This window comes from Aulonocara stuartgranti (assembly GCF_965226115.1).
Source record: "Aulonocara stuartgranti genome assembly, chromosome: 13".
NCBI classification, from domain to species: Eukaryota; Metazoa; Chordata; class Actinopteri; order Cichliformes; family Cichlidae; genus Aulonocara; species Aulonocara stuartgranti.
In genome coordinates this window covers 30119624-30146930 of record NC_138949.1, presented here as the reverse complement: position 1 = coordinate 30146930, position 27307 = coordinate 30119624, and the positions used below count along the sequence as shown (strand labels likewise).

Sequence of the window (27307 nt, the reverse complement as noted above, 5' to 3'; positions counted from 1 at the left end):
CAGTGTTTCCAAGTGTCTAAAATTCAAGTGGGAAGAATCATTGAGAAATTCAAAGAGAGCCACACAGTACAGAACAAGCCTGGCAGAGGTAAGAAGTCAAAGTGAGAAAGTATCTAAAGACCCCAGAACAGCCTACCTTCAAAATTTTTCACTTACTAAGAAATTTCACTTCTGCAGAAGAAACACCCTCAAACCAGGCTGAAGGTGAAGCACAACCTGGAGAAAGATTATGGTGAAGATCTGCCTCCAAAAGACCAATAGGAAGGTTACTGACTGGCCTGCATGACGCCCCGACTTGAATCCCAGTGAAATTTTTGAGGTGAACTGAAGATCAAGGTCTATGCAGGAAGACCAGCAAATCTAGAGAAGTTTGAAAGATTCGCCAGAGCAAAATAGTCTGGGAGTACTCGGGAGAGAAGGATGTGAGACTACAACAAATGATTGCACTACAACATAACTGTCTATTAGTATCACAGGGCCTAATCATTTTGACGCTGGTAGTTTTCGATTTTTCTCAGATTCATTTTGCTTCTGTGCAAATGTAAGCATCCAAAATAAAACCAGGATGTTTGGAAAAGCTGTGCTCTATTTAACATCGCTTGGGAAATACTTAAAAAAAATCATATTTGGAGGCTAATAATTATGTCCTCATCTGTAAAGTGGGTTGGGAAAACTGGGGCAAAGTGGTCAAAAAAACAGAAAACTTGTTTAGTCTCTAATTTTAGATTTAAGAAACAAGAGGCTTTTTTATGCCATAAACTTTTTCAATTCTCTGGCTTAATGATGCTCTCATAAATGTCTGTTGTCCTTATGTATTTGTTTACTTTAGCCCATTAGACATTTACAGTCGCTTACAAACCTGCAAAGACTGAGTTGCACCTGACAGGTCGATTGTGTCACATTCGCTGTCTATTCCGAGACTATAAACCAAGACCAACTGCTTTTTTAAGGTATTAGAAAAATGTTCCAGCTTTTTGAAATGTTCGAAACAACAAATCAAGATGTGTCTTTCTTTTAGTGTGATGACTACCTTCAAAATTTTTCACTAGTTCAGGATCAGCAACTCAACACTCTGTCTCTTAAAGTGCAGTCCAAAGCTCTCAAGATGTGTTGCAAGGCAGGCAACATAGACAATGACTAAGAATTAATGTATCCTGTGGCCAGTTGTGAACACTCATTATGGCCAAACATACAGACAGTTTTTTAGGTAAACATGCCCCAAATATCCAGATGGCGACAGGTTTGACGTGCATCTGATGAGTTAATGGAGCAGGTGCTGTATAAAGCCAAAGATGTTCAATGTTCGTGCTTAATCACTGTTCCAATGCTAATAAGGAGAACTCAGTGGGTGTGAGACAATCATAAAATTTCTACTTCTTCTTTGCTGTTGTCTTTTTTAAATAACAAAGGGTAGAACATGCACAATCATTGTCATGCTTAAACCCATTCACAGCTAATTGCATTGGAGAGGAAACTGCGGTTGTTTGTGCAGCTAGCTCCACAATTTTAGGTACATGCAAGAAACAGAACTTTGTTTGCTCTCAATATAATGAAACACACACATAGAAATGCTTTTGTCTTTGTTCTACAGAGTTTACAGGATAAATTGGTTTTGGTTTTTTTTTTACCTTTCCACGTGCACATATTCTGTTTACATACTTCCTGTGTCTCAGATTCAGTCTTTGTCGCTCTTTACAAATCCTATATACGCCTCACAGCCGGGGGTCTCCTTTAATGTGGTGGAAACACAGAAGCTTCAGATCTGTAGCTCTGTGTCACCTTAACAGCTAACGATGTGAACCCTGAGGCCTCACACAATGGCTCTGACGGGCTCCTCCTTGTTTCTTATATACCCAGCTGTTTATATCACAGCACCCTCACTGCACATACTCTCTCTCTCTCTTATTTCCTATATGAAGAAAGCGAGCTGGAATTCAGGAAGGAGGCCGTTTGTTTCCCCACGGAGCCCATTTTCATTACCAAGAGAATAGGGCTCAGAGGGCGTGGTCTACAGCAGTGTGTGTGTTGTTTTTCGCCTCTGTATGTGTGTGTATCACAGGAAGGGGTTCTATGGAAGTAGGGACAATTAGTGGTTGTCACATAGCAATCTGTATTGTTTTTCTTTCTCTACTCAGGGAAATTTGAGACAAAATCCAAAGTGTCTTGTGTTTTTAAAAATGGGTTAAATTTACAACTAAGATTTTCTCTCTGATTAATAAACAGTTCGTGTTCCATTTATTGTTTTCTTCTAATGTCTTGATTTAGGCAGATGTGATGTGAAAAAATTGTGAAAAACAGAATGTTTGAACAGCTGGTGGGCGGGGCTGCTGTGCTCAGCCAGAGCTGTGTACCTGTGATGATCATATGAGAGGCTCCAGGATATCATATAGAATCAAGAGCAGAAAAACGGTTTGAAAATGGAACTTTTGGCTTACAGCGGTTCTTCGTACATACAGCGACCTCATTATTTGAAACGTTTGAAACATATTTAAAATGAACATCCGCCAGTGTAATGATTTTCATTAGACAGAATATAAAGAAAAGAATAATAGGTTCCTTTTAAGTTTCCAAAAAATATGTAACAGAAGATTTAACAGTTAACTGTAAACGATTTCTGCGTAGTTTCCAAAACTCAATTAATCTAAAGTTTTGAAAATATTCAAAAGCAAGTGTATACAATGTATTTTGTTTTAGTGACTGTATATGATTTATGAGTTTAAATTATTTATTGTTAATGGATAAATGTAAGAGCACTAGCTTAAAATCAAGAATCTTAAAAGAGGAAGTGCTGCTCTGTTATTGCCATGTTTCATTCACAAAATTACCAACATCAGTGAGTTATGTTGATATTTTTGCCATTTTCGAATTGAAATATTTACACACTTACTGAATAAAGTTCTTTTTCACTGTCTTCCCGCAGGACCGCTTGTTCTTTGTGATGGAATATGTTAATGGAGGAGACCTGATGTTTCAGATCCAGCGATCGAGGAAGTTCGATGAGGCACGATCTCGTTTTTACGCCGCCGAGGTCACATCTGCCCTGATGTTCCTGCACCGACACGGAGTCATTTACAGGTAACCGTGATGTGCTTGTTCGATTAACAGGAGACGTAAGAGAATTTCTGAAAAAAATCAAAGAATGAAGAAAACTGCAGCAAAGCCTTCCTTTCCTGAAATGTACATTGGTCTGAGTAGGTGTCAGAGCGCCCATGTTCTAACAACACATAACATGTTTCCATTGTTTGGACAGTCATTCAGGGGTGGGTGATTCACAGAATCACTGAGCACGTAATTTGTGAACTTTGTTGTCAAACTGCTCAGTGGCTGCACATCATTCTGCTGGTTTGAAAGTTTCTGAATGCACGAACCATAAAAGGTGGAGTGGTAGGTTTGAAAATATATTTAAGAACCTTTAAATATGTACTTTTGAGTTTCCAAGGTGGAAAACACAAATGACCAAATACTTTACAACTATTGCTTTGCTTTGATACATATGCAGCACAGTAATTAAAAAACATAAAATCTTGTTAAAGTAATATTTTTCCTCTGTTCCAAATGTAGTTTTATCTGTTTATTGATAGTGGCTTTGGGGCAAGAACCAGTCCTTTTCAAATTTTGCTATACGGTGCTAGGTAACCATTTAATTTTGACAAAAATGCTGCATAACATCTCTTCTGTGCAGTTTGCATGCTGTCGCCATGCTTAATCTGGTTTACCTTTCTATTATTATTTTGTCATTGCCCTTGGCTAAGGCACTAGCATTTGTCCAAAGTTGGTACATCAGCACTGCAGTGCAGCAGTTTGTAATGCTTAAAGTCAGAGAATGAATGGAGAATCAACAACTGCAAACTTTATACAGTTTGTCCTGAACATTTTCTAAACACTTTAGCAACGACAATTTATTTATTGTAGAGTCATTTATTGCATGATTTATCAGCCAGTGATGGCGATGCTGGTAGCTGCATCCACCCCTGTATGTAGAAGTGTGTTCCAGTAAGTCTATCTAATATATTATCTGTTCTGAATGTATTTTCTGAGTAAATACTGGGTGGATGAAAAAAAAAACACTTTGGTGTCTTTGAGAATAATAGTAAAGCCGTGATTCTCTTCAAACTCAAAATCTTGGTAACTATTTGTTAAATACCAAGATGTTTGCATTGCAAAAACCTAAAAAAATATAAAAATATGGAAACTCTAGGACAGGGAAAAATTTAAATAACTGATTTTTGGTAGTCTCAGTTATATTCACCAGCTATGTTTGACCAGTGTTTGATTGTTTTTTTCTAACTTCTTTCCGTTCAAGCTAAACTCAAGTTTAGTTCAGGCATCATCAGTCTTGGGCTGCACATTGTTAGCTTTGCAAACAACCACAGAAAATCTTAATTTTCCAACACAAAGACCTATTAAGATAGAAAGTGATTCACTCAGTGGGGGTTGCTTTGTAGCTGACAGTTGGTAACTAGTGCACAATCATTTAGGTAGATAACTCTCTAATGGATTTATTTCTCAGTCACATGTAAATCAGTGGTTTTCCTACTGATAGCTGCTTCAGTCATTTGCCTCACTTCGTGTTGCTAACGAATACTTTACCCGGTGATGGCAAGTGAATGTTTGGGTTTCTATACCACTGCTAGTTGGTTCTGTGGAGGATGGACACCCTTTAAGAAAAAACATCCTCAAGCTTCATCAGCTGATTTACAGTAGGTGTAGAACAATTAAGCCAAATATGTGAGTGTAGTTAAACTTCATCCAGGCATGTTGAGTAGCACTGATGTCAGGTTGGTTTGGATCCTTCAGAACACCGACTGAGAGAGGAACAGCTCATTTTAACACAGTGTTGCTTGTTGTCGAGTACTCACAGAGTGTTCTTGTGTTTGGTCATGACCCTGGAAGTGCTCTGCGTTCATACGTGTGCTGAGATTACCTCACTGTCCTTTTGCTCCAGGTATTTTCTGTCTGCATGGATCCATTCAGTCATAATATCATTGTCAACCAATAAGAAACACACAATTGGTCCTAAAAAATCCACACAACTTGAATCATAACACCATTGTGATGGATGGAGACTCAGAGACGATTTTGGTTGTTTGATCCAAAAATATCACTGATGGAAGAAAAGCATGTTGTTCTCTCTGCTGTTTTCCCGGATGAATGTGAACTTTAATTTGCTGTTTAGAGTCTCTCATCATGCAACCTGTGCATGAGTTTGCATGTGTTTATGTCGTACCATCTGTGGCATGTTAGCAGAGAGAATTTTTGTTTATGGCTTTAAGTTTCCAATTCCCTGACACCTGTATGATCCTCCCAACAGCAAAATATTTAAAACACATAAACAAGCACACATCTATACCTACAGGCTTGTTGATATAAAACATTTTCCTTAGTTGAAACCTGATGTTTCCTCACAGCAGTCTGTCCAGCCTGAATCTAGACTAACAACCAGGTCTCTTTGAATGGTGCCGTGAAAAAAAAAACTGTTGAAATGTTCTGTTGTATGTTAGAAAATACACTCACTGTAAGAATCCAGAAAGAATAAATATATATATCTGTATACTACAAGCGTCATTCACTATTGACCTTCCAGTCTTACACGACCCATAATTTTACCTCCTGAAGCACAGCAGCCTCCATGTGCCCCTTCCTTTTTTAAACATTTCCACATGTCATCCTTGTCTAAGCCCATATTTGAAAATATCATGTCCATATACTTGATCTTTTTTAAGAAAATGTCCTGCAACTTTCAATACTCCCACTTTCTAAACATATTTACATGTACTTTTCATTAAGAATTCATAAATACTTTTATCATTAGAAATAAAATGTCTCTAACTTGATGATGACAAAATTCTGACATGTTTGCTTCAAACATCTCAGGCCAGTTTCTTGTCAGTTAATTTAATTTAAAGATTGAGGCACATCTCTGATATTCATATTTCATCTATAAGCCAAACGAGTTTTTTTTTCTCACTGTTATCTTAAAAGTTGATTGTTCCACAGCAGAAAAGATCAGTGCAGCAAGAGAAAAACAAATAATATTTAAAAATGTTAAATTCTGACGGGTCAGAGTTGAGTGGAAGGTTTTGCATACATGGAAGATGTATGCAAAAGTGGTCAAAATTGAACCCTAGAAGGCTATGTGAAATCAGGCAGACTGTCAAAACCTTCACAGTGTGGAGACTGTCAAGGTCTTAGGTTGTTCCTGTCAATGATAGAGAAAGAATACCACAACAGCTTTGACCTATCTGAAAAGAATTACATAGCCCTGATTATTCCACCCTGCCAAGGTCGGCCAAAGAGTACTGGGATAGTAGTAAGTTTCTATTCAGTTTCAGATTCACCCTGTTTTGCTATGTGATGAACTCTACAAACTGAGCAGAACAATGAAAACTGTTTCATTGTTTTGTCTATTCTCAAAAAAAGTCTCAAGAAAAGATAAGTACACTGGCTACTTTTACTTGTCTTGTTTACAGGCTGGCTGCGGGTTCTTAAAAATCTTAAACACCCATTTACTGATAAAAGAGTTTGTATGAATTCTGCCAGCACAAACATTTCAGAACTGAATGCTACTATTTTTGACCCCTCGACACATTTAGATCACACAGTGCAACGGCACTGTTAAGAGTGTGCTATTTTTGGAGTGGGCGAGAAGATTGGACGAAATGTAAAAAAAAAGCTGTTTGCCAACTAACAAAAAAAAAATGCTTGGTAGTTGACAGGAAAAAGGACAGATGTGAGATTTGCGAGGAAAACTATACTTTCAGTCTTGGTAGTTGTTTGCTTATCAAACTTAGGACAATACGGTGACATTAGCAATCAGGATAATTTGTAAAATTTACCAAATAATTGCATTTTACCTTGTTATTCTGAACCAATACCTACGGGTTAAGGAAGTTGTGTAAAAATTATAGTTTTCCATGTAGGTCTGTGAAAAACTGAGTAAAGCCTTACTGCTTCCATAGAAGAGGATAGATAACTGTAGGCTGCTGTAGGAGGCCACAGTCTTTACAGGGATTGATGTACAAGCAGATTCACCAGAAGATCAGACCATTTAATCCTCATTCTGAACCTAAAAGCCACATATCAGACTCTACAGGCCTCAGTCAGCATACTGAATACTAAAGCTGACCACACAATTAGAAAAAGACTGAACAACTATGGCTTGTTTGAAAGGGGTGCCAAATATCTCTCTTCAAGCGGAGATGGTTGGCCATAAGCCTTAGCACTACTTCAGCCGAAAACTCAACACAGCATATCAGGATAAACACCTCGTGTCGACACCTCGGGTGATGATTTGGGCTCGCTTTCTAGCCACAGGACCTGGGGACCTTGCAATTAAGTTGACCATGCACTCCAAACTCCAGAGTGTTCTAGAGTCAAATGTGAGATTATCTGGCTGATAGCTAAATGCTTGGCTCAAATTGGCTCAAGCAACACAACAATGGTCCCAAGCACAGCAGCAAATTTATAACAGAATGGCCAAAAAAGAAAAGTTGTCCCTGTGGCCCAGTCAAAGTCCAGACCTCAACCCGACTGAAATATTGTGGGTCGACCTTAAGTGAGCTGTATATAAATGAATGGCTGCAAATGTTGGTTAACTGTTGCAAAGAAGAGTGGGCCAAAAGTCCTCCACGACGACTTTTCAAAGGACTGCATAGAGTCCTGTGAAAACCTTCTTTCTCACGACGTGAAAGTATTTAAACCTGTAAGCATCATGTCAGAGCAGACACAACAGTTTTATGTAAATTAACAGTCAATGAGACCAGTGACTATCCAGTAATCGGTGCAGCTCTACAAAGTTACCGTAACTTCTAAGCCTATCAAAGGGATGAACATGAGCTAATGCCAGTCTAAACTAAAATAGCAGCCTGGTGATGCACTTTCAGCTTACTCTAAAAAAACTTCTCATTGAACCCAAACTTTTTGATATTGTTAATGATACCTGATAAATACAGCAGTTGTTCACAAATAAGCAGGTACCCTGGCTGGTTATGATGTGAGAACCTCCAAAAACTCTAAGCCTTTAATAGTCTAATTAACTGGTTCCAGTCTTGGCATTAAACATTGGGCCTATTTTTAAGAGCAAAAAGAACCACCACTGTTTTGGAAATGTCTCTGAGTTGTTCCAAAACATGTCCCTAAAATAAAAAAATGCCTCTGTTAAAATGATATATCAGTTATTACAATAACAAATACTGCATTAACATGAGATGTGGCTGTTTTGGTTGCAGCTTATCCCGGGGCTGCTGGTTGTGTGTATGTGCACGTTTACTGTTGTGACTTTTTATTGTCCATGTGTCTGCCCTTCAAAGCCATGAATACAAAGTGATGGGATGAAATCCTCATGCACAAACACACAAAAACACAGTGTGAGCAGAACACGGCTGGGAATTTGCTCGTTTGCCCAGAAATTAAAGGTCAGTTCACGCCAGAGATGATGGTAAACTCCATTTGCACAATGCACATTCTTCCTGCAATCACCCACCTAAAATTCTTGTTATCTGCCCTTTCAGTCTTTTGGTTTCATTTCCAGAAACCTACCAAGCATGTGTTTTTTGGGGAAGTTCTTCTTCAACACCCCTCTAAAAATTACTCAAAAAGTCATAACTATCAGATGAATATGTGCAGGATAATAATGGTTGCAGGAAACTGCTTTAAACATGCTTACTTTGTATGAATCCTGTTTTTTTGTTGCTCCAACAGCTCATTTCTGCCAGAGGGTTTAATAAAGTCTCATTTTGTTTTAGCTGATCACAATATTGCCAGGTATGTTTTCTTTGTTTTGCTCTTCAGACAGACAGGATGAAATATGACTGAGTCAAAGGAGCAATAGAACAGAAAACTTTTTTGTCACTTTTAGTGCATCTACTGAAATAAAACTTTTTTCCCTTGAAATCCTAACAAATCTTAGTGTCTGACGTGTTATTTAGTTTATATTTACAGTATTTTATGTGTCAGTAAAGCATTAATAAAACTAAATATAGAAGATTTTAGTTGAAAATGTAAAATCAGATGTGCTTTGAAGGAAAAATATTCATTTCAAATGAAAGAATAGGATAAAAAAGAACAAGAAATAAATCATTAGCCAATAAGCAATAAGCATACCACAAATAAGCATCTCTAAGACATGATATGAAGAAAACTTAAAAAAATTGATTGTAACCCAGTGACTGAGAACCTCAACTCACCAGGAAAGTGTGTGTTCGACTCAGGACTGAAAGTCTTTTTATAGCCATTAAAAAAAAAAAGCTAATGTAAGGCACTTGAACACTAACATCCCTTTTTAAAACCTGGAAGCTACATCCATCTCTTATGCAGTCTTTTTTTACATTGAAATACAACAAAAAATATAACAGTACCTGCTGGGTGCTAAAGATAAGCCAGTTACAGCTGTGTTTCCCAACCAGGGGTACACGGAGAATAATTGTGTATATTTGAACAAGTTTAACCAGTAATGGATTAAATGGATTATGTCACCTATTCACTGAAGCCTTTGACCTTTTGCTCTGTGTGTGTGTGTGTGTGTGTGTGTGTGTGTGTGTGTGTGTGTGTGTGCGCGTGTGCGCGCGCGCGCACGTGCTCGTGTGTGAAGCAACCTTAGGTTGCAAACATTGTAAAGAAAAAATGCTGACAATGGTTAAATAATTAAAGCACACAATAATGGTCTAAAAGTTTTTAAATAGTTACCAGTACTTCATGCTTTGGAAAGTTACATTGCTAGCTACATATAATAGATACAACAGTTGATATATGTTTTTCTCAGTAAGCTAAAATATTAAAATATCAATATTAATTAATATGAATGTTAATTAAAGTGTTTTGCCAAAACTATGCCAACGACTTGGTATTGTTAAAAAGATATCTAAGTTACAGTTTTTATTACTAACAGTATTCAAAATGTAAAGCTGACTATAATGGGTAAACAAACTAAACTAGTTACTTATGAAACATATAGCTGTTAAATTGAGTAGCAGCTACAGAGTGAATGCCTGAAATAGTACGTTATGGTTGGTTGAACATCAAATTCAGAATATGTAGAAATACCGTCAGAACAAGGGCAAAGAGCAGAACTGTTAAACATAGTGGAAAACTAAATATGAAGAAAGAGCAACAAGCTATTACATAAAAAAGAAGAAGGATAAAAAACTTTTATAAAAAACACTTGTGTAACATATTTACATAATTTACAAACAGAGGATGTCAAATACAGATCTACAGTTTTTCATAATTCTGTTTTGTTACGTGGTTGTTTTGGATACATGATCTCAGACAAACAAATGTCCCGTCCTGTTGGTGCCTGCTCGAACAGGACTCATTGTTTCACACAGCTTGTGTTACAATGGTTTTATTAATGAAGGGGGAGGGTCTAATCATACAATTTCAACTGTGTGAACATGTCTGTGTTTCTTTTGGTTGGCACAATGGTATCCAAATCAGTCATCAAAGTCCTAACCAAGAGCTCTAAGCTTTATTGTCCCGCGTTTAGTTTTTGTTGCTTTTGGCCTCATAATCACGCATTAAAGTGAAACTCCACCCGAAGTCCACCTCATGAATGGGGTATAATCTTGTAAAAACAGAAATACTTCTAAAAGATGCACCTTTTTTTTTTTCTAGTATACTAATCGCTGTAGAGCATCACTTGACAATAAGATTTATGTCCATGTTTGGACATTTTTAAGTAGGTTGTCAGAATAATACTTGCTTTAGTTAGCAGGATTGTTGCTCTGTATCTGAATTCTGCATTTTTGGGGAGAAAGGGCTTCCAAGGCTTTGTTGACTGCTCCAGCTCAGTTTCATGTATCATAGAAGGTAATTTTCCACTGAGTTTAGAGCATGAGCATATTGAAATGCACCATAATGGAGAAAATTTTTTTAAGTTCCTGGCTCACCTCCAGAAAGAATTCATTCCCATTCCCAGGTCAAACTGACTCCACTTGGCGTTCGCGAACATTGAGATTAATGGTTCAGTCTTTCAACAGTGTTTTCTCAGTCATGCTGTTTTGATAGTGAATATTACTCTGTCAGAGGTTGGCAAGGATGCGCACACATGCGTGTTAATTCATGATGGCTGAGTTGACTAAGCTACCACTGTGTCTTTCTCGCCACCTATTCCTCTCACTCTCTCTTGTCCCTGACCCACTTTATTGAACAGAGGAAGATGAACAACAAGTGTTTTGGGAACATTACGTCCCGGCTCTCTTCCTCTGCTCCCTCCCTCTCCTCACCATCTCGTCTTTTCTCCCATAAGCCTCTCATCTATGCTCCCATCACCACCACCAACAACCCGCACTCCTCGTAAAGAAATATTTTTAGACTGCAGCTCAAGCTCCCTTCTTTTCAACTTTGTTATGTGACCAAATGAAAGGTAATGTTTAGAGGTGATACTGTTGTCAGAGCAGGTTGAGACTGGTTTAAGAGTAGATATGTATCTGTGTAAAGTAAACCTATGAATATACACCGCAGTCTTTAGTAAAACACCATCACACGGCATCATACAATAGTGGGAACAAAGACCTAGATGTCGCACCTCACAGTCTTTTGAGTCACAGTCAGCATAATGTTATTAGGATTGAATGCCTGACCTAATGATAATAATAATAATAATAATAATAATAATAATAATAATAATAATAATAATGATAATAATGATAATAATAATAATAATAATAATAATGATAATAATGATAATAATAATAATAATGATAATAATGGATTGGATTTATATAGCGCTTTTCAAGGCACCCAAAGCGCTTTACAATACCACTATTCAATGAGATAGTCTGTCTTTCGAGTTCAGCCATTTTGTTCATTTTAACCTGTATTATAGTTGAATCAGTTCTGTGATTGCTGCTAGTTATATGGTTAGTAATATTAGTTATATCCTATTTTAGTATTGTACATTTTGTTAGAGACACCTCTTCAGCTGCTTGTTAATGCAGTTGAAGAGGTGTAGCCTTTTTTCCTGTCTCCTTCTAATCTCCCAACTAGTCATGGCAGATGCCTGCCCTCCCCGTGCCTGGTTCTTCTGGAGGTTTCTTCCTGTTAAAAGGGAGTTTTCCTTCCCGCTGTCGCCAAAGTGCTTGCTTATACGAGTCAGATGTAGTTGAGGTTCCTTTTTAATAGTTTAGTTAGGGTCTTTAACTTACAATATAAAGTAACTTTTGCACCATTTGCAAAAAATTAATTGAATTGAATTAATGCCAGTATCTGAGTGGACAATCACATGGCAGCAACTCAGTGCATTTAAGCATGTAGACATGATCACGATAAACTGCTGAAGTTTAAACCGAGCATCACAATGAGGAAGAAAGATGACTTAAGCGAACGTGCCGTAGTTTTGGTACCAGACGGGCTGTTCTGGCTATTTCAGAAACTGCTGATCTACTGGGATTTTCCCACGCAACCATCTCTGGAGTTTACAGAGAATGTTCCAAATAAGCGAAAATAGCGACAGTGAGCGGCACTTCTCTGGCAAAAATGTCTTGTTTATGCCAGAGGTCAGAGGAAAGAGGCCAGACTGTTTCAAGATGACAGGAAGGCAACAGTAGCTCAAATGAGCGTTAGTTACAACTAAGGTGTGCAGAAAAACATTTCTGTAAGCACAACACATTGATTCTTGAAGCAGATGAGCTGCTGCAGCAGAAGACCACACCAGATGCCTCGCCTGTCATTTAATAACAGGAAGCTGAGGCTACAGTTCACGCCGAAATTGTAGAAAATAAAATTTTAGTCTGATGTGTCTCTTATGTTGTGTTGCCACATTGGGGCGGTGGGGTCAGAATTTGGTGTGAAGAACATGAAAGCGCGGATGAACTGTGCCTTGTGTAGTGTAATGGGGTGAGGGATATCTTCTTGGCCCTTTAGCACCAACTGAGCATACTTGAGTATTGTTGCGGACAGTTTCCATCCCTTCATGACCACAGTGTACCCATCTTCTTATGGTTGTTTCCAGTAGATCACATGTTTCAAAGCTCAATAATCTCACAAATCATTTCTTGAACATAACAATGAGTTCACTGTAGTCAAATGGCCTCCATAGTCACCAGATCTCCATCCAATAGCATGTTTGGAATGTGGTGGAATGAGAGATTCACATTGTGGATGTGCAGCCGACAAATCTGCAGCAACCTCTGTGTGATGCTATCACGCCAGTATGGACCAAAATTTCTCAGGAATGTATCCAACACTTGTTAAATCTGTCCTGTAGAATAGCAGATAGCTATTGCTATCTTCTATCTGGATAGCTTAAATCAGCGGTCTCGAACTCCAAACCTCAAGGGCCGGTGTCCTGCAGGTTTTAGATGTGTCCTTGATCCAACACAGCTGATTTAAATGGCTAAATTAGCTCCTCAACGTGTCTTGAAGTTTTCCAGAGGCCTGGTAACGAACTAATAATTTGATTCAGGTGTGTTGACCCAGGGTGAGATCTAAAATCTGCAGGACACTGGCCCTCGAGGCCTGGAGTTCTAGACCCCTTGCTTAAATGAAATTGACAAACAAATGTGCCTCTTTTGGACAGTATCACAGTAGGGAAGTTAGAGGAAATCTGGGAAACATTACATCCAAATAAAAGACAATGGGATAATAAATCTATTAATTATTAAATGCAATAAATGAAGTTTATTAAGTTAATTAATAATTAATATGCTATTAACTTAGGAACGTGAATATGAATACGTCAAAACAACTAATGCTACTCAGTCGTTTACAGTGTAGCATTTGATCGAAATTGCTTGCCCTGATGCTAAAAAGGAACACCATCCACAAGATGTAATAACATTGCTCTTTCTGGATCATCTTTTTCTATAGTTCTAGACTCTTTCCACACCACAGTCAAATTCCTACTCGGACCACTCATTCCACTTGTTCGGTGCACCCTCTTACATTTGCACATGCTCTCCTGCACATGTGCCTTTTTATCTGTGTCAAAACAGCTTGTCTTCAATTTGAGTGACGATTATATTGTTGTCTCCCAATTGATCACATTCCTGTCCTGATGCAACACTTGGTCATCACAAAATCTTGTTTTGAACTCTGCTGTTGGGTGTCTGGGTCAAACCTCAAGACCCAGATCTTTTACTAGTAGCGATTATTGCACATGCACAAAAACAAGTAGTAAAGATATGACAATCTGAGAGGAATCCAAAAAAATAAGCAGTAGTAGTAACTGAAATTAGGTAAGTTGTTTTCTTTTATAATAGGTAATTAGATAAGGGGTTTTTTTTTCTTATGAAGAATTTGCAAGTTTTAAATTCTGCTTAAAAGTAATAAAACTCCATCCTTAATATCTAACTTAAGTATTTGAGTGCTACTCTGTCACATATGGCATGGTTGCTTATTTAAAGTATAGTTGCAAAACCTAATATTCACACTCACTGACATCAATATTATAGTTTTTCAAATTAATCCTCAAGTTTATGGCCTTTAATATCCTCCCAGCCTGATGTGCCTCTCATGCAGTGATTCCACAAAGAGAAAATATACAGTGGCAACAGTCTGTGTGTGTTTGTATGTTTGACCAGATGTGTGTTTGGAACATATAGTCACACAGATGAGGAGATGGAGGGATGGAAGGATGGGGGTAAGAGAGTTGGGAGAGAAGGGTTAGCTGTCATAGAGCATAGGCCCTGCCGCTGGGGACGTAATGGAAAAATCACTCAAGATTACCATGAAACACAGGAAATGCTCTCAATTGGGCCTGATTGCCGTGTGTGTGTGTGTGTGTGTGTGTGTGTGTGTGTGTGTGTGTGTGTGTGTGTGTGTGCGTGCATGCGTGAGTGTGTGTGTGTGTGAACTCCAAATAGAGCCCCTGACAGTGTGAGCAGAGCAGCTCCTGTTTATTGGCACAACTTTTTGAGCATTATTGCAGCTCCTCTAAAAGAAACTACAGCTGTGAATTCCCTGCAGAAAGAAAATGACTTGATACTGATTTGGATACAATAAGATACAATCTTCTACAAAATTCCATCCCAGGAGATTCTATGAAGTAAAATTTCAGTTTTTCGTAATGCTTTATTCATTAGAAATGAATAAATAAATAAATATAATAAATAATAGTTTGTATTTGAACATTTGAGTAAAAGCTCACCTGCTGCCTAAAGTAAGAATTTTGTTTATTGACCTCAGAGTTTGCAAAGGGATAATATCATAGATGTTGATTTTTGGATCCAGTGCACTGAATGCATATTATCAAACAGACGGAGGTACCTGAATACAAAAACGTTAATATTGAACCTTCATGTAGATCCCTTTTTATCTTCCCTTTTTATTGAATCATCATTGGCGGCTTACATGTTGGTCCTGCTTTGTATTTCTGTCATTGGGCAGTGTGATATGGAGCAACCTTATTTCTAAAGATGTATACCTTTAAGTCGCAATGCAACTTAAATGTCTGCAAACACGTTTATATTTGCTTCAATACGGAGCTTTGGAGATTGGAGACATTAAACACAATCTCTGCAAGCTACCCTGAAGTGTCCGTTTGAGTAGCTGTAGTGTTTTGCACTTCTGTCTTGGCTTTATTCTTTTTTTTACTACCTTGCATGCACTGACCCCCTCCCCACCTTCCGCACCGTTTGATTCAATCGACTTTGAAGCTGCGAAACTCAAACAATTAGATTTGTATATCTCGTACACCCTGACCATCTACTGATGATACATTTTATCATTTGCTTTCATTGGACTTAATAAAAGACTGAAATACAAGCCATCGTACTTAAGCATTAACTGAATGTTAGACTCTGATACTGCAACCTTTGATCCTGAATCTTTATGACATAAGTTAATAATGCTTTATGGTTTTGATTATTGTGTTGTTTGAACACAACGAACATGTTTTTCAGACTTGATATTAAGGAGCACACTGTACGAATGAAACGAGCAAACCATAGCATTTATTAGTAAAGTAATAAAGACATGTTAATGTGAAATCTCTATTGAAAGTTGTTCCTGCAAATAAAAAACTAATACATTTATAGGCTGTACTGATCGTTAATCTTAATAAAGAAGTTGGTTCAAAGCCCAGAGACCTTTTTTATTTTTTCATTCCGATCCAGGCTGCCGTGCATCCATTGACTGTCATAACACCATAATCCTACCAATTATTAACAGAAAGACTTCATCACTTGTGATAATAGCAGTGAAGATTTGTGCAGAGAATCTAAGTTTGATGATGAAAACGGATTCTTAATCTACAGTATATTAATTAAAGACATAACTATACTCACAAAGATTATATAAATTTTGTCTGTTTTCTGGTTTGCAACATAGATTATTAGCTCTTGTTTACACCCACTTCTGAGCCCACAAAGCATTTTCACATTAATAAATATCATTCCATTAGTGCTGCTGAACACCTGCAGCCACTTAATATTGAATTTCCTGCACCGAGGTGATGTGTAATACAAAGATTAACGTCAGCGTGCCTTTAAATTCAATCAAAAATGCATTAAATTCATATGTGATTTTTGTACCTTTCCACAGGCAGCGCAGAATTAATGTGCAGGGAGTCGCCTTGGGGTGAGATATGCAAACAGGCAGCCGGGGGGGTCGCAGTTGTAATTTTTCATCTGGGAAAGTACAGAACAAGTGCTGCTCTTTGCTGTGCCAGTGTGCCTTTTGGCAAGGCACAGCGTCCAGCTCTTCAGCGGGACAAAACCATGGTTGTTCTGGGCAGCTCAGCTCGGATTGATGAGAGTTTAGGGTTTCCAGTGGATTTCAGAGAAATGAAAGCAAACATTCATCAACAACAAAAAGCACAAAAAAATTGATTTCTTGGCAGGCGAAGCTGAATGTTCTTTAATCACCGAATGAATGTGAAAACAGCGCAACATTAAACATCATCTTCTCGTGCACTACATTCCCCTCCTCAATTGAAAATCACTCCAACTTGAAAAAAGCACGAAAACGTTCAGTATTTTTTGTGACCTGAGCCTGACTCCAAGTGTAACTGTTATGCAAAAACGTGGTCAAACCCAGCTGTCAGGCTTTGCTGCATCTAACATGTCACGCTAGTTTTCCCATTAGCATAGCATTCGCGGCTTAACTTTGCACGAGATCCAGATGCATCTCCTAACTGCTCGGACCTGTTAGATGACTGCGAAATACATCACATGACAAAAAATTATATAAGTGTAGTTATGAAATATAATGGACAGATAGACATTTTTAGCATATCTGAATTTTTCGTAGGGTTTTTTTTTTAACGCTCCGTCAGACAAAAACACGGTGTGACAGAAAAGAACAAACTTTTCAACAGCACGGGATTGTGCAACTCCCTTTTTTATTTTTGGAGCTTACAAAAACAGAACACTTGCATAAGCTCTCGACCTGAAGCACGCACGCTCCGTCTCCTTTTTGGCTTGTCAGGGCGACTGTATTTATGAAAACACCTCGGGCTGAATGGCTGCAGTGGCTGCATCGAGGACATGTTGACATTTTTGTAGCGATCAACCATCAAGCCCAGAGCGGCTGCATTCATGACCAACCTTGTCATCTTTCAACACTGCTGCTCTTATCTCTGTGACTCTCATTTTCTCTCTTTTGCCTTTACGTGCTTCTCCTGTTCAACCCTTAACTTTCTCTCTTTGCCCCCCGTCCTCCTGCCGTTCCCTGTATTATTTTTTCTTGTGACTATAAAACTGTGGCTATATCTTTGATTTCTCAAATATATACTCTTGTGTGAAATAAAGTGCATGATATAACTGTAGCTTTAACTAACATGTTTGCTTTCCGAGTCATTGCAAACAAATATTTTCTTCCCCTGTTCCTGAAAAGCTTTTACTATGCCTATATTTGACTCATCTTTCTGAATATGGAAACACGCTGTAGCTATACAACACAGATGTCTGTCATTATTTATCCGTACAACCTCTCCGCTCTGCAGAGACTTGAAGCTGGACAATATACTGTTGGATGCTGAGGGTCACTGTAAGCTGGCAGACTTTGGGATGTGCAAGGAAGGAATTCTCAATGGAGTCACCACCACCACCTTCTGTGGGACACCGGACTACATAGCACCTGAGGTAACCCCAGAAACACTCAAACAATGCATAAACAGAGCAACAGACATAACATCTTCTTAACACTTGAGTTTGTCACTTGAGTATTAAACACTAAGCTGTGATTAGACAGGTATTTTTATAACCAAGCACGCCATCCCTGACAGTTTATTAAGATAGACTAAATAGGGGGACCAATGCTCGTCTTCATAAACTGTATATAAAAGCAATTTGGGCTTGAGAGGAGTATTTCTGTTTGTTTTTTTTAGATCCTCCAGGAGCTGGATTATGGTCCTTCAGTGGACTGGTGGGCGCTAGGGGTGCTGATGTACGAGATGATGGCAGGACAGCCACCGTTTGAGGCCGATAACGAAGACGACCTGTTTGAGTCCATCCTCCACGATGACGTGCTCTATCCGGTCTGGCTCAGCAAGGAGGCCGTGTCCATTCTAAGAGCGGTCAGTTAGTTGTGGCACTGTGTTGTTTGCGCTGTTGTCGACATCCAGCAAATGAGTTATTTAAGTAGTTTCGTACAGATTAAATAGAAACAGTTCACCTACACCAAGGGTGTCCAACTCCAGGCTTCGAGAGTCGGTGTGCTGCAGGTTTTAGATGTGTCCTTGATCCAACACAGCTGATTTAAATGACTAAATTACCTCTTCAACATGTCTTGAAGTTCTCCAGAAGCCTGGTAATGAACTGATCATTTGATTCAGGTATGTTGACCCAGGGTGAGATCTAAAACCTGCAGGACACCGGCCCTCGAGGCCTGGAGTTGGACACTCCTGACTTACGCAGTCTGCTATGTGGATAATGCGGCGTCCAGACTTTGGGGATTATTCTGAAGATTCTGAACCAATTTTAGATTCCACAAAGACAGAAAGAAATGGTTTCCACATATCATGATAATTCCAGTGGTGACATTTTTGGATATTTAGTAAGAACACAAATGAACATAATCAAATCACCCTTTTTACTACTGTCTTCTGAGTCTTTCATGATTTTTCTTGTGTTTTTCCTTATGCTACATAAGATATATAATTAGATCTTGTGTATATCTTATATAATTCTTACTTTTTGTTTGTTTGTTTTAGCACTAAAACTTTCACTTTATAAAGGATTCAAGTAGAGTGTATCACAATTGTCCTCGTGTTTCCCTGCTTTTGTCTCTTTTTCACATGTGAGTGAGGATGCTGCTTTTTTCTCAGTGTCATTTGTTGATCCATGTTTCCTGTTCCTCCACTAAAGCAACATAAGATAATTCCCTCTCTATTACTTTTGTCTCTGTGTGTTACTGGTTGTGTGTGCAGCACCACTTGTCCATTTGTGTATTTGTTCATCCAGTTTTTCCATCACAAGCTTTGCGTTTACCTTGGCTGTGGGTACAGTTTGACTGCAAAGCCTTGTGGGAAAGTGTGTGTTTATGTTGGACAGTGTCTTGGACTCTGACCGGTCACTTGACCGGTGCTATGGGCTCTGATTGGACATGTCATCCAGCTGAAGGACTTCAAGTCACATGAACAGCTTGTGCGCTACTGCCCCACTAGTTTTTAATTAACATACATGCGAAATATCCTGAAGGCATTTTAATAAAAAGCAATGGCTCTTATGTATCGTTTATACGAATAAGCAACTAATAGTCCCAGAATTTCCCCTTTTCTGCTTGAAAATATGGTGATTCTTCACATGCTGTTTTAGAAACCTTTGGATCTGAACCCATCCTGAGCCCTTTTTTTGCCTTTATACGTAAAAGATTGCATTAGAAAAAGAGCAAACTTTAATGCCAAAAATTAATTTCAGGTAGGAACACAATATTAGAAGAAGATTATTTCCATCAGTGGTAATTTATATTTGGTAGTGTGTTCTGGGGAGCAGCAGCAAGACCCTGAAGAGTCAGAAAAAAATGAAAGATTTTTAATTTTACTTTCTGTTCTGAAACAAAACTTTGTCTTTTTTAGATGTTTGGTGTTTTTGGCCTTATTGTGCGAATCTTCCTCTGACTCAGTCTGAGATCTCTGAAAATGATACCTGTTAATTGCTTCTTACAAGACTAGAATCAGGAAATGAAATAGAAATGAATAGTGAAACAGACTTAAAACCCTGTCTTAGTTTTTTCTTTCCTTCACAAAGACATTCTTGTTCAGCAGTGAATCTCCCTCTTTAAATCATATCCTTTAAAATGTTCTCACTCTTTTTCTTTTCGTCTTTGTTTCTCCTCTTTCTCTCTGGCACTTGTCAGTTTATGACTAAGAGCCCTAACAAGCGTCTGGGCTGCGTGATGGCTCAGGGTCTGGAGGAGGCCATTAAACTCCACCCGTTCTTTAGAGAGATTGACTGGACGCTGCTGGAGCAGAGGAAGATCAGACCACCGTTCAAACCTCGCATCGTGAGTACACACACGCTAAGTAACTAAGCAACTGTGGGGGAAAGCATCTGTAGACTGTTTGCAGAGGATGATGCAAAAATGTGAAGATTATTACTATTCTGTTCAAAGGTAGAGAGAAGAAGTTAAAGTTAAGCCTTTGTTGCAAAAATGCAATTTCTTTGAATGACCAAACACTGATCTTACTTGTTGAAGACTGCTGACACTGCTGCACACCCAGTTACTTCATGTCCAAAGGCTAAATCCACCAAAAGAAGACCTTATCTCTTCTTCCTTTCCTTCCAGAAAACCAAAAGGGACGTCAATAACTTTGACCAGGACTTCACCCGTGAGGAACCCGTTCTGACGCCTGTTGAAGAGAGCATCATCAAGCAGATCAACCAAGACGAGTTCAAAGGATTCTCCTATTTTGGCGATGAGACCAAAGCCTAGACACGTACATGCCGATGTGTAACATTAACCACAAACACCACACCACACCTGAAAAACTTTCAAAGACACCGTATTTAAAGAAACACGGCCTCCTGAGCTGTTCCAGGTTCTGACCACTCCAGGAAATATACTAGACCATTTATATTACTCATTATGGTTTCTGTGCTCTTGTCGTTTGTCCATTTGTGCATATCCCATGGACCTCAAGCAGCATGCAAGTTCAGGTCAGTTACTGTAAGAAATGACCCGATGCTCCTTCGGCTGGTTCGGATGTGTTGTAAAAGCAGGCAGCGCGGCGGACAAAACCAAACTGAAGTAGATACAAAGGCAAGGTCATGTTCTCTGTGTGTGAGAGTGAGAGAGAAATAAGATCATGTGTGTACAAGTGTGCATGCATGTGTTGTTGCACACCTCTTCTAGAGAGAGAGTCGTTTCTTTACATGATGTGCTGCGTCCTGTGTCTCAGTGTTTAAACAGTGTTTTTCCTTCCTACGTGTATGTAAATGAAAAAAAAAATCATTGAACCAATGATTGTATTTAAACAAGAAATATCTTGAAAACTGTTTTATTCGTTATGGAAAGAAGTGTGGAAAGGAGGTGTGAGAAATCAGAGATTTTTCTGACGTTAAAAGTTTAGTCTCAGTATTCGTCAGTGCGTCATTACCTTAAATAATAACTCGAGAAGAGGCATCACTGGAGTGACACTTTGGCATTTTAAATTTGAGTTTAGCATTATGTCAGTAGTTCTGCTGTGCTCCGTTACTAACTTTCTTTTAGCTTCTCAACATCGACATTCCAGTTCCTCGTTAAAAAATACAAACAAAAACAAATGGTACTACTGTAGCTTACTACTGGGAGTGTCCATTATGGGGATGAGGTTTGCTTACAGTGTTAACAAGCTGTTTTGCATATAACACGATACTTGACACGGAGACACTAGTCTAGTAAAGCCAAATAACAAGCTGGAACAAGCTGAATCGGAAACGTCCGAGGTGCCCTTTAAAAACACGATTCATTTTAGCTGAAGTGCTTGTTACTGACTCTCTCGATGCACCTTGTGGAGCGAAATCTTCCTGGGTCAGCTCCTTAAACACCTTTTTGACCAGTTTATCCTTGAAATGCCTTGTGTGCGCGCGTGTGTGTACAGTAACTGTGTTACCAGTGAATGTACTGGACCTACTGTCTCTAACATGACAAACCAAACCCCCGTGATTCCACAGGAAAGTCGAGGATCGTACACAGAGGAGAATGTGTTCAACTGAATGTATTTGCTCTGCAGTGTGTGTGTGTGTGTGTGTGTGTGTGTGTGTGTGTGTGTGTGTGTGTACATACGAGGAGAGCCCGTTTTCCCATCAAGTTGTACTTTTTTTTTTTAATTTGATACATTTCTTTTGGTTTTTGTTGAGTAGTTTTTACTGGATTGTCTTGTTCTTTTTGTGTTTTTAGAAATCTTTAAATTTCATGTTGTAGATTTCAGTGAAACTCACGTGATCAGACCCTCCTCTTCCTCCCCTCTCTTGTACGGCCTAAACATGGAAGTAAAATAAGCTTCAAATAAGGAAGAAATTGGACCGATTTTGCTCCATGTTGCAGGTTGATACCTTTATAGGGAGCTGAAAAGAATCCAGAAATGTTAAAGAAAACTCCATGTGCAATACTCTGAAATAGGAGTTTTGGGGGGTTTTCTATCTTTTTTGCTCTTTTTTCTTCCGTTGTTCCTGCATTTGAAGAGAAGTACAGTAGGTTCAGCTCACAGAGAGAAGTGACAAGTATTCACCACGTTCTCTCAGAAACCATCAAATAAGCATTTCAGCACCATTTCTCTCACATTCATATGTAATTGCCACACACTGATGAAAGATATTTGCCAAAAATTAATATTGTCAAGAGCAGCCAGCGCAGAAAGTAGCGTGCTATTATAAGAAAAACAATGGCTACACTTTAAAGTAGATTGAAGCTTTGAAATCTGCCTTCAGATCCTATAAAAAATAATCATTTATGTAAACATATCAATAAGTGCCCCTGAGGGCATATTTAACAGAAATTATGATGATAAGGGCACTAATAAACACAAACATGACCGTAAGTTTACTGGGAGCCTATTTAATAGACTAATACCTAAAGCGTATGTGCTCTTTAATTTCCTTGTACTTTTTCAGAAAGAACTGTGTAAATAATGGTCACAGTTCCCAAATAGCTAAACAGGAAGTAGTCTCTGTACCGCGATGGGCTCATGCACCACTAGTTGGAGCAAATCTAAACTCTCCTTGATGCTCAAACACAAGTGCACGTTTCATGTTGAGCTGCTATGTGAGTAAATGTGCAAACTTCAAATTCAATTTTAAGGAAATGTGCAACACTGGAGTGCTTGGAGGTCACAGGAGTTGGTATTCTTAACCTGTCCCATGCAGGTTGTGGACATCAACACCTTTCTTAACTCGTCATGGTGACCATTTAGTTTGGTCATTTGTAGTTTTAATTCTTACTTAGAATGATTCTTACAAAACAAATAAATGACAAAATTAATCGAACGGTGTGAGGGATGCTGGGCTGTTACCTTAAAGCCTGTCTGACAGGGGCAGCCTCCACCCATATGTGTGACACCCCATCACGAAGAGGCAACAACAGCTCCAGTAGGAGAGGACATAGACCAACACGGTAGCCACAAGGGAGACAACATCCCGGTTCTGTGCTGAGAAATCCTTGGTTATCTGGGGGCAGAAGCAGTTGCAGGTAATCTGTTAAAATATCTGGAACATGTTAGATCTTCTTGACAGATCATGGGGCAGACAGCCTCAGAGCAGGAAGGTCCCAGGTTCAAATCCACCATCTGGCTATGGCTTTTCTGGGTGGAGTTTGCATGTTCTTCCTGCATCTGCATGGGTTCGCTCCAGGTACTTCTTCCAACCGTCCAAAGACATGCAGATAGTAGATGTTAGGTGAACTGGTGATTCTAAATTGGCCGTAGGTGTGGATGTCTACGTGTTAGCCCTGTCCAAAATGCCAATTTCATCCTATGGCAGCTGGGATAGGCTCCAGCTCGCCTTGACCCTGAATTGGATGGATGATGCTGGCCAAAGACTTTGATTTTGAATTAGACAAGGACAAAACTACTGCACTGGCACTGATGGGTTGCATTTAATTTACAACTCACAAAATAACAACTTAAAATCAATAACAGCTGATTATCATGTTTTTGTATTTGTTGAAACAAACAGAAAGAAAATGCAGTTACAATTAAAATCCGATTCATCTCCACGTTTTAGCTGCCTAACCTCAAGATATCACCCTGAAATTACAGGGATACACGATGAGTGTTTTTCAGACACGCCATTCTCAGATCTGAAGATTTTGAGTGCTGTGTGTAAAAAAGCATTATGATTGGAGCAAGACTGGTCCCGGTAATACACCAGAGCTGCTTGTGTCCACTGAGCACAATACTTCCACCAGACATGTAGCAGCACATTTCAGAAGTATCTCAGAAGCTACTTTTGGTCCCTTTAAGGTAGCACAGAGTAGAGGAAGAAGGCAGGGTGTCAGGGATGTTAACGGCATAGAATAAATGTTCAATTTCCAAAATGATTCCCCATCCATTCCCATAAAGCCTCTGCTTACGAAGTGCTCAAACATTTCAAGGGTGATACTGCATTTTTTGGACCGGTACCAGCGCCAGTCAGTTAAAGCTGAACAAACTGTGTGATGACAGCATTTATAAATGTCATCAAGCATCTTTTATGCTTTTTCTTTTTATTGTGTAAAAGAAAGAAATCTGACAACATACAGCTGTGATTGGCTAATATCAGCCAAAAGATGACAACATAAGACCGTTACTGCGAAACTGGTTTCAAATCGTGCTAAAACAGTTACATATGTGGTAATTTGTGGGAGTTGTGATCTAATTTTATTCACATGCAGATAACATTTAAATGAGCTTTCATTAAAGTCCAAGAATAGCACAACAAGCAGCACCGTTCATGTAGCAGTAAAACCCATGCTGTAGCAGCAGTTTAAAGAGCTGAAGATGCGTTACTGTAAATACAGCGGATCTATCGATTAACGTTGTCCAACTTTTCTTCTTCTCTCGTGTCTCCTGTTGCTTTAGTCTTTCATTTGAAAAAAAAAAAAGTCAAACTATTTGTCCCACTACAACTAGAAAGGGATGCCTAGTCCTCCATGTTAAATGCCAAATGCCATTTCCAACAAAAACATCCTTCATGTAGGAAGCTCATCTTCACTCGTTGTCACATCAGCGATGGAGGCGGTTGGAGATAAATGTAAAACAAGGAGGCACGATGTTGATTTCAAACAGTGGATACAGTATTATGATGCATACAGTGTCAAACGTTCATCTTCCCGCAGAGTGTTACTGTATGTTTATGCGGTTTGTTCACAGTCCCTGTATTTGTGAAGCTCTGTCTGTACATTTTGTTCATTGATGAATTATTTCCATGCCCTTCATGTGTGTTTATGTTGATTTTTTCTTTTCGCCCTTTTGCGCTACGTGCCAAATGTACTGTATTTTAAAAGGATGTGAAGGTGTATTTTAATTTTTTTGAAATGAATTAAATATCATGATGTCAAAGAGAGACGGCTGTTTGTTTGGTGTATCATTTCAGCTCCTATGATTTTTAATGCTCACTTTGCACTGATTTCAGATGTGTCAAAAAAAACAGATGAAAATATGTTTTATAATTTGCTCCCCATATTACATCACAGTGAGCAAAAAGCAGAAGCTACTGTATGTGTATCTTTTCCATCTGAAATATTTGAGATGTTGACTCAGGAGGACAATGTTAAACACACAAAGCATGTGTTTCTGAACAATGCGGTGCAACCTGCTCTTAAAACGACAGCTCATCTTTGATGTTTCGCTGAGAATAGCAACAATAGCTGTGACGCAGGCTGTTTATTGCTGTCTACTTTGGTTTTTAGTTGTACACCTTACATATCATAATTAGAAAAAGTGAATATTTAAAGCCAACTCTTGGTCTGTTCTGCAGGTGCTTACACATAAACACAAATTGATACAGTTGTGTTACATCTACACCTGACAACCTGCAGCATAGATAGAAATCTGTTTTCTAGTTCAGCGGACAATGCCAGTAAATGACTCCCAAACGGCAACCGCCAGAAAAGTGCAAATGGTGAACTTGTATGGACTTTAATGGTAAAAATTTTCATGATAAGAGATTCAATATAGAAAATCTAAGTTTTACGTAAAACCCAGAACAAGATTTCCATTTTAACTGAGGCTAAAAGCAGGGCAGCAGGCTGTTTTCATTATTCTATTAAAGAATGAGTGGAAGAAATGAGTTTGGATGAATATACTTTCCATGTTTTTGACATTTTTTGAACGTTCTGGAGCGTCGCCGATGGAAACACTGCTGTGAAGACTGACAGCAGATCAGTGATAAGAAAGGCAAAGAGAAGACGACACGCGAGGCTGCTTCTCGTGCACGGGCCTCGGGACTGACTCCTGTCCTACTTAATCCAACTTAAAACTCTAGTAAAAACATTTAGTACATTTTATACTTTTCAAGTTAACTAAGACCACAGGTCATTCAATGACGTTAGGCTGACGTTTCATGCCGCGGCATTTTAATCTGACGCAAGACACTGAAAATGTCAAGAATTCCATGGTTGGAAGTTGGAACCATGGAATGTGTATATATATATATGTGTGTGTGTGTGTGTGTGTGTGTGTGTGTGTGTGTAAATAAACGTATATAAATTTGGAAACTGGAAATTGTCGTTGGCGTCTGTATTAAAACTAACCGCCAAAGTAACTCAAAAGTAATTTAACAGGTTGTGTAACAGTACTTACAGTACTACAAACTACAACACTATAGATTTTGGTTGTATTGTGCAATGGTGACATTAGTGTGTTTCAAACAACAGATTGTAGATGTATCATAGTCATGACACACCTATGACATGCAGACTATGACCATGACATCACTCACTGGTTTTGAATTCCACATTTTAAAGTTTCAACAATAGCATTTTGAGTGTCGTCGTGTTTTTTGAGCGAGCGTGGAGACGGTGGAATAATCACCGCGGCCGTCGCCCTGATTCCAGTATCCAGATGCATCCAGTTGTTAAATAAAGAAAATCATCCCACTCTGTGGAGGCTTTTCACCACTAGAAAAGCAGAAATGGTCAAAAAAAATGAGTTACCTGACTCAAAATCTGAATTTACTGACCAAGGGTCTCAAAATGTCAATTCACTTTCAAGTAAGACATAATTTTACTGAACTTGGAGGTTGAGCGTTACCTGATTAGGATTTCCTAAGTTTAATACATGAACTATAAATGATGGGCAAACTCTGGCAAACTTAAGACTGTTTTTTAAACTTCTTAGTCTAAGTTGACACAGCATTTCCTCCAGTAAAAGTTTAGTTTCTCCTAGAAAGGTCGCACGAGTAGTTAAACTGTGCCTTTAAAGGAGCAGAACTAGGATACACTGTTAAAGAGTTAAAACTCACTTTTGAGACAA

At 38.7% G+C, this 27307-nt stretch overlaps 1 protein-coding gene across 1 annotated transcript in view; it reads left to right on the top strand.

Moving 5' to 3' along the window:
- Window positions 1-25397, top strand: part of LOC309720497 (protein kinase C epsilon type-like) — a 96564-nt gene extending 71167 nt beyond the window's left edge. Inside the window, exons 11-15 of the mRNA XM_082557496.1 lie at window positions 2921-3075; window positions 17882-18020; window positions 18266-18454; window positions 20236-20382; window positions 20665-25397. Coding sequence (XP_082413622.1) covers window positions 2921-3075; window positions 17882-18020; window positions 18266-18454; window positions 20236-20382; window positions 20665-20811 — 777 coding nt within the window. The 3' untranslated portion in view covers window positions 20812-25397. The remainder of the gene's footprint in view (window positions 1-2920; window positions 3076-17881; window positions 18021-18265; window positions 18455-20235; window positions 20383-20664) is intronic.
- Window positions 25398-27307: the final 1910 nt, after the last annotated feature.